This window comes from Oncorhynchus tshawytscha, linkage group LG10 (genome assembly GCF_018296145.1).
Source record: "Oncorhynchus tshawytscha isolate Ot180627B linkage group LG10, Otsh_v2.0, whole genome shotgun sequence".
NCBI lineage: Eukaryota > Metazoa > Chordata > Actinopteri > Salmoniformes > Salmonidae > Oncorhynchus > Oncorhynchus tshawytscha.
Window position 1 is genome coordinate 10,025,397 of NC_056438.1, and position 8,430 is coordinate 10,033,826.

The 8,430-nt window shown below is 49.5% G+C and overlaps 1 protein-coding gene across 1 annotated transcript in view; it reads left to right on the forward strand.

The window, feature by feature from the left end:
• Positions 1 to 1,315: 1,315 nt before the first annotated feature.
• The window catches only part of LOC112259693 (synaptotagmin-4-like), a 7,635-nt gene continuing 520 nt past the window's right edge, over positions 1,316 to 8,430 (forward strand). Inside the window, exons 1-4 of the mRNA XM_024434308.2 lie at positions 1,316 to 1,675; positions 3,417 to 4,378; positions 6,491 to 6,611; positions 7,777 to 8,430. The exon at positions 7,777 to 8,430 is cut by the window's right edge and continues 520 nt beyond it. Of these exons, the coding sequence (XP_024290076.2) occupies positions 1,642 to 1,675; positions 3,417 to 4,378; positions 6,491 to 6,611; positions 7,777 to 8,114 (1,455 nt within the window). The 5' untranslated portion in view covers positions 1,316 to 1,641 and the 3' untranslated portion in view covers positions 8,115 to 8,430. The remainder of the gene's footprint in view (positions 1,676 to 3,416; positions 4,379 to 6,490; positions 6,612 to 7,776) is intronic.

Here is an 8,430-nt window from a genome sequence, read left to right on the forward strand (position 1 = left end):
TGTAAAACTAACAATGACTCAATAATCCAGGACTTCTGGGAATACTATAAAATCCAAAAGTTATGGAAGGAGCTAGAAAGTTGGCTGTCAGAATGACTTTTAATCCATCTGTCTGGACATTTCAGGACATGGCTTATGGGGGTGTAGTGAGATACCCATATTCTCTTCTCATCATTCACCTTGAAAAAAGGAAATTAAAAACTTGACAATCAATCAAACAATCCGCCATAATTAACAATGGAAAAATCAAATGATTTATTATTGAAATATTGAAATAGCATGGACAACTGAGAAAAACATTTATGCAGGCACTAGGGATGAAGGTGTGGTCAGGCACTACGGATGGGGGTGTGGCCAGGTACTAAGGATGGGGGTGTGGCCAGCCACTAGGAATGGGGGTGTGGCCAGGCACTAGGGATGGGGGTCTGGGCAGAGGAGATGTAGTCTTTGTTAGTGGCAGATGCCAGGAGAATGCTACCTCCCCAAATGCATAGTGCTAACTGTAAAGTTTGTTGGAGGAGGAATAATGGTCTGGGGCTGTTTTTCATGGTTCGGGCCCCTTAGTTCCAGTGAAGGGAAATCGTAACGCTACATCATACAATGACATTATAGAAGATTCTGTGCTTCCAACTTTGTAGCAACAGTTTGGGAACGGCCCTTTCCTTATTCAGCATGACAATGCCCCTGTGCACAAAGCGAGGTCCATACAGTTTGTTGAGATCAGTGTGGAAGAACTTGACCGCCCTGCACAGAGCCCTGACCTCAACCCAATCGAACACCTTTGGGATTCATTGGAACGCCAACTGAAAGCCAGGCCTAATTGCCCAACCTCAATGCCCGACCTCGCCAATGCTCTTGTGGCTGAATGGAAGCAAGTCCCTGCAGCAATGTTCCAACATCTAGTGGAAAGCCTTCCCAGAAGAGTGGAGGCTGTTATAGCAGCAAAGGAGGGACAAAGTCCATATTAATGCACATGATTTTGGAACGAGATGTTTGATGAGCATGGGTCCACATACTTCTGGTCATGTAGTGTATAAGCGAGGGAGTCAGTCAGCCAGCCAGCCAGCCAGTCAGCAAGCCAGCCAGTCGGTAAGTTAGGCACTCAGCCAGTCAGTCAGTAAGTCAGCCAGCCAGACAGTCAGTCAGTAAGTCAGTCATAGAAATTGATGAGCTTGTTGCTTGTTATGCTGTTTCACGGAGGCAGTGATTTCAGCAGCCTCCGTCACAACTGCGTCAGCGGCTGTGAACTCAGCAGGAGGGTGGGGGTGCTTGGGAGAGGAGGGAGGAGGGGGCGATAGGGAGAGAGAGGAGGGAGAGGGGTGGTTCATCCTCAGAGATGCTCATAGCGCAAAGATTAACAACACGAGCAGGGTGAGACTCGCGCTGGGAAGAGAACAGACAATAGCCTGCCAACCGTTGCCTCGCTGAAAAGAGCAGCTGCGTTTGAATTATTAAACCGAAACAAACATATTAAATCATTTAAGTCACATCATCAAAAAATCTGTCGCTATTTGCTGTCAAGGAGATATACCTAGAGGACGGATTGGTGGGTAGCGTAGGTTTATAGAGTGTGAGTGCTGGAATAAACTGAAGCGCGGACCGTTTCAGCACCTTGGACAGAGCACGCGAGCAAGCGGGAACATGGCTCCGACGGTAACGGAAGAAACACAGTTCGGTAAGTAGCTGGCGGCAGCTGGTGACTTATTTGAGTGTGGTTGGGAAAACTCGGGAAAGTCTCTGTTCTTTTGGTCTGTAATATTCACCATGTCTCCCAAATGGCACCTTAGACATTATCTAGTGCTCTCCGTTTGAAAAAGGCAATCTAGCTCTGGTCAACAGGGAATTAGGGTGCCATTGTGGACGATAGAGTCTCGTGATTCCACCCAACACCAGTCGGCGACTCCATCTGTTTCTCCACCCGCTGCACTGTGACGTGGGCTCCGACCTTATTTGATGTGTTTAATTGATTGATCCTTTATTTATTCAGGAGATCATATTGGCAATATCATGTTATGGATATACAAGAATATATACAAGAAAACATACATATGAGAAGCAAAAACCAAATAAAAATCACCAGTTAGATTACCTCTTGAGTATTCTTACTAGCTAATGGTAACTATCACACATCATTGTACCGCAGTCGGCTATTTAGTAATATGTTGAAATTAAGCGTTATGTCGGGGCTCATTATCTCACCTGTAAAGACATGGTACATTCCTGCTGCATGCCTTGACGTGACACATACTCTCAGAGCCTGAGTGTGTGTGTGTGTGTGTCTGTGTGTGTGTGTGTGTGTGTCTGTGTGTGTGTGTGTGCGTGTGTGTGTGTGTGTGTGTGTGTGTGTGTGTGTGTGTGTGTGTGTGTGTGTGTGTGTGTGTGTGTGTGTGTGTGTGTGTGTGTGTGTGTGTGTGTGTGTGTGTGTGTGCGTGGAGCTGAAAGACAGGGGTGAGGCACTGGGGTTTGCCTTCCTGTTTTTAGTTCTGACACAAATATAAGAACCTTTATGTGTTTTGTGTTGCTAACTAACAAAACAGTCCCCAATCTCTCATCTGATTGGCAAGTTGAGATTAATGCTAGTCAATGAATAATCATCAATTATTAATAAATCAATAAGCTACCTCATAATTTTGTCTCAAATCGCTATAACATATCAAAATGGCCAAGTTATGTCAAAAGGCCATTTCTCTGTTCACACTCTGACCCGACCCAGTTATGTCATGTCATGTAGGAGTCCCAGATTGTGCAGACTCCATCTCAAATGGCACCCTATTCCATATATAGTGTACTGTACTACTTTTGACCAGCGCCCATAGGACACTATCTAGGGAATAGGATGCCATTTAGGGACACAGCCCCAGATTGTGCTGTTGTCATGCTGTCTCTGACTCAGACAGTGCGTCAGTCAGTCAGCTGGTTAGTTATGGTAATAAGCAGTGGGTTTCTGATTCAGTTTGTCAATACATTCATCTACAGAAGTAGTTAGACAGAGGAAAGTTACGCATATTCAACATACACACACACACACACACACACACACACACACACACACACACACACACACACACACACACACACACACACACACACACACACACACACACACACACACACACACACACACACACACAAGATCCACAGGAGGGGCGTTTAACAAAAGTATCTCTCTCTCTCTCTCTCTCTCTCTCTCTCTCTCTCTCTCTCTCTCTCTCTCTCTGTCTCTCTCTCTCTCTGTCTGTCTCTCTCTCTCTGTCTCTGTCTCTGTCTCTGTCTCTGTCTCTGTCTCTCTCCTCTCTCTCTCTCTCTCCACATCTCCCTCTCTCTCTCTCTCTCTCTCCACATCTCCCTCTCTCTCTGTCTCTCTCTCTCCACATCTCCCTCTCTCTCTCTCTCCACATCTCTCTCTCCCTCTCTAGTGGAGGTGCCAGTGAGTGTTGCAGTAGTGAGTGTGTTTGGCCTCGTCTCCTGCGTCTCCCTCTTCGCCTGGATCTGCTGCCAGCGTAAAAACACCAAGCCACAGACGACACCACCCTACAAGTTTGTGCACATGCTCAAAGGCGTGGACATCTACCCCGAGAGTCTTAGCGCCAAGAAGAAGTTTGCTGCCACCGCCAATGAAAGCAAGACCGACGTGAACGGAAACTGCAATGCCAACAGCAACAACGCTAAACAACCAAAACAACCGCAAGCGGCTTCCAGCCCAGCAGGGGGCAGAACGCCCCTTCACCTGGACCTGGAGAAACAACGTGACCTGAACGGTAACTTCACCTCCACCACCAAACCTCCACATTCCAACCCCCAGACCCACACCAAGGTCCGCAGCTCCCCAGACCTGGACATTCCCTCCCCCCACCCAGGGTTCACCCAGCCTGGGGTTCCCTCCCCCACAACCATTACCACCACCAATAGCCTCTCCGGCCAGACCCCAATCCCCACCCAGGGTGCCGCTGACCAAGACAAACCCCAGGACGGAGGCCCTGAAGTGGGCCTCGGGACCCTTCACTTCTCCCTGGAATACAACTCAGAGAAGAAGGCCTTCGTGGTTCACATCAAGGAGGCCCACGGGCTGACCCCGACCGACGAGCAGTCCCTGACCTCTGACCCCTACATTAAGCTGACCCTGCTTCCGGAGAAGAAGCACCGGGTCAAGACTCGCGTCCTGAGGAAGACTCTGGACCCGGCGTTTGACGAGACCTTCAGTTTCTACGGGATCCCATTGGTCCGTGTGCAGGAGCTGTCCCTCCACTTCATGGTGCTCAGCTTCGATAGGTTCTCCCGTGATGAGGTCATTGGTGAGACTCTTGTCCCATTGGCCGAGATCAACCTGGCGGAGGGGCGTGTCCTCATGAGCCGTGAGATCATAAAGAGGAATGTCAGGGTAAGAGAGAGTTACTTGGTTCTTCCATTAGTGTCTAAAACAAGTTCTGCTTGGCATATTTACCATTATCATAATATGAATGAAGTCCTCGGGGTAGTGAGGGTTTCTACCTGATTTAATAATACATCCTCCAGGTGTCTAATATCACACAGTACTAATGGAACAACACAGGTAGAATCGCAGCTCATGGCACCTTATTCCCTATTCTAATACCCTATATCCTATAGCGCACTTCTTTTGACCAGGGCATATAGGGAATAGGGTGGCATTTCTGGACCTAACCACAGTCATTTAGTTGTATCAGATAGCAGATGTATCACTCTACCAGCAATTTGTATCTTTAGAATCTCTAGATCATTCTAGAACAGATCATTCTAGAATATATTATTCTAAAACAGATCATTCTAGAACAGATCATTCTAGAACAGATCATTCTAGAACAGATCATTCTAGGTGTGAAGGTGATATCCATCCTCTGTGTAGTGCTGTCATTGGCTGTGGATGTCTAGGACAGGAGTACTATGACTGAGAGTTGTAGTCTATGTTCTACTATATTCTATGCTATTGTATTGTACACATGTTATGTGTGCATTGGTGAAAGTAGTAGTAGTAGTAGTAGTAGTAGTAGTAGTAGTAGTAGGAGAGAGAGATAGTTTAAAGAGAGAAAGAAAGAGAGAGTAAAAGAGAGAGAGTAAAAGAGAGAGAGTAAAAGAGAGAGTAAAAGAGAGAGAGTAAAAGAGAGAGAGAGTAAAAGAGAGAGAGAGAGTAAAATGGAGAGAGTGTGTAAAAGAGAGAGAGAGAGATGTCTCTGTGTAGTGTTGTGTACCAGGCTTCTAGACTCTTCTATGCCTCTGGTTGACTCCTCTCTGCTGCTGCTCTTCTGAGAACAGAGACAGGACGAAAGGGTTTGTATGTACTGATGACGTCTTGTCTCTCAGTCGTATGTTCTCTCTCACGTCTCATGTGTACAAACGACAGATAGAGATCGATGGATAGACAGACAGATGCAAACTCACTCATGAAAACGTGATGCTAGGTACTGAGAAAAAGAATGTTGCCTATAATTCTCTCCTTCTATGTGGATGTCAGATGAGAGAACAACAGTTGTGGTTCTATAAGTGTTGTGATTAGAGAAACAGGGCTTGTATGGAACAGATCTCTGTCGTAATGTGGATCTGTAGTGTTAATGTGGGTGTGGGACACATTCTCTAATCTGTCTGTAGTATGATCTCTATGTGGAAAGAGGGGGAGGAGGGAGGAAGAGAGGAGATAGATAGAGAGGGAGAGTGAGAGAGAGAGTGAGCGAGAGTGAGAGAGAGAGAGAGAGAGAGAGAGAGAGAGAGAGAGAGAGAGAGAGAAGAGAGAGAGAGAGAGAGAGAAAAGGGCTGTGGCCGGCTGTGTCTGTATTCTACTGCTGTCACCAGATCAATACTCTGTGGGCTGTTCTACACTGTGGACTGTTCTACACTGTGGACTGTTCTACACTGTGGACTGTTCTACACTGTGGGCTGTTCTACACTGTGGACTGTTCTACACTGTGGACTGTTCTACAATGTGGGTTGAGGGTGTGGTAGGAGCAGCCATCGCGCCCCCTCTCTCTCTCTCTCCTCTCTCTCTGACTAGAGGCCCCCTGGGGATTCGTCACACAGCGGAGGAACCAGGAAATGGCTGTGTGTAAAGTGCGTGGTCATTCAAGCAAATGAATTCAGCTCATCTCTGGCTAAGACAAAGTACAGAGCCAGTTGCAGTAGATGGAGCTGATACAGCTGAGTCTATGTGTTGACGCACATATATAGATATCTGTAAAATGTCAGGTCTTTGAATTTATCGTTTTATTCTTAATTCTACCTCTTCCCCCTCCCTCCCCTTCTCCTCTTCCCCCTCCCTCCCTCACCCCCTCTCTCCTCTCCCTTCTTCTCTCCCTCCTCCCTCCCTCACCCCCTCTCTTCTCTCCCTCCCTGCCTCCTCCCTCCCTCTCTGCCTCCTCCCTCCCTCTCTGCCTCCTCCCTCCCTCCCTCTCTCCTCTCCCTCCCTCTCTCCTCTCCATCCCTCTCTCCTCTCCCTCCCTCTCTCCTCTCCCTCTCTGCCTCCTCCCTCCCTCCCTGTGTATAGAGGGGTGCTGGTCGAGGGGAGCTGCTGTTGTCTCTGTGTTACCAGTCCACCACCAGTACTCTAACAGTGGTGGTGTTGAAGGCTCGCCACCTGCTCAAGACCGATAACCACACAACCTCAGGTAACACACACACACACACACACACACACACACACACACACACACACACACACAACACAAATCACAAACAAATCAAATCAAATTTTATTTATATAGCCCTTCGTACATCAGCTGATATCTCAAAGTGCTGTACAGAAACCCAGCCTAAAACCCCAAACAGCAAGCAATGCAGGTGTAGAAGCACGCACACACACACACACACACACACACACACACACACACACACAGACCGATAACCACAGAACCTCAGGTAACACAACCCAGACAAGTATTGAGTATTATTCTGTCAGATATGACTCACACAGGTCCTTTTCAAAAGGACTAATATGAGGAATGGTGTTTCCTACATAGTGCCCTATGAGTCCGGGTCAAAGCTAGTACACTAGAGAGTAGGATATCACTTGGGACAGACACACTACTCTTCATACAGGTCGTAATGACACAGAGACAAGACGGAGCTAGTTTGATCTCCGTGTAATATACCACACACACACACACACACACACACAGACACACACACACGGACACACACACACAGACACACACACACACGGACACACACACACGGACACACACACACGGACACACACACACAGACACACACACAGACACACACACTCTCTATCATCTCCTCTGTATCGATCTCTCTATTGATCCTTGGCTAGAATAATGTGCTATGAATTCTATTCTCTCTCACCTCCCTCCCTCCCTCCCTCCCTCCCTCCCTCCCTCCCTCCCTCCCTCCCTCCCTCCCTCCCCCTCCCTCCCCCTCCCTCCCTCCCTCCTCTCCCTCCCTCCCTCCCTCCCTCCCTCCCTCCCCCTCCCTCCCCCCTCCCTGCCCCCTCCCTCCCTCCCTCCATCCCTCCTCTCCCCTCCCTCCTCTCCCTCCCTCCTCCCTCCCTCCCTCCCTCCCCTCCCTCCCTCCCTCCCTCCCTCCCTCTCTCTCTCTCTCTCTCTCTCTCTCTCTCCCTCCCTGCCTCCCTCCTCCCTCCCTCCCTCCCTCCCTCCCCCCTCCCTCCCTCCCTGCCCCCTCCCTCCCTCCCTCCCTCCCTCCCTCCCTCCCTCCCTCCCTGCCCCCCCCCTCCCTCCCTCCCTCTATCCCTCCCTCCTCCCTCCCTCCCTCCCTCCCTCCCTGCCCCCTCCCTCCCTCCCTTCCTCCCTCCAGAGCCGTATGTGAAAGTCAACCTGTTCCAGGGGAAGAAGCGTGTCAGTAAGAAGAAGAGCCACGTGAAGAAGTGTTCCCCCAACCCTGTGTTCAACCAGCTGTTTGTGTTTGACGTGTCCTCCCAGGAGAGGCTGAGGGAAACCAGCGTGGAGCTCCTCCTAATGGACTCTGAGTCTCCATCAACCAGGAGGGGGGACTCCACCCGCTCCCCCAACCCCGTCTTGGGGCGCCTGGTCCTGGGTAACGCCGCCTCCGGCACCCCTGGAGAGCACTGGAGGGAGATCTGCGACCACCCGCGCCGGCAGATCGCCAAGTGGCACGCCCTGTCCGAGGACTAGGGTTTTAGGGTTGTGATGGCGTAAGGGCATTGCCTAGAAACCAGGCATTGCCTAGAAACCGGCAGATTAACCAACCAACGCCCAAGGAACTGTTGCTAAGTGAAAGGGGTATGGGTTTGGGGGGGGGGGGTCATTCTAAGTGATGTCATTAATCAGTCATTCAGTCAATTTATCGATCGTTGAAGTCATTAGGGTTTGGTGACCGAGGAACCCGATCGTCCATCTACGATTCCAAAACCCCCGGTAATTAAATTCTATCTCCATGGCAACAACAACCGATCGTCACGGGCAACCGTGTGCAGTGCAGAACGTCCCA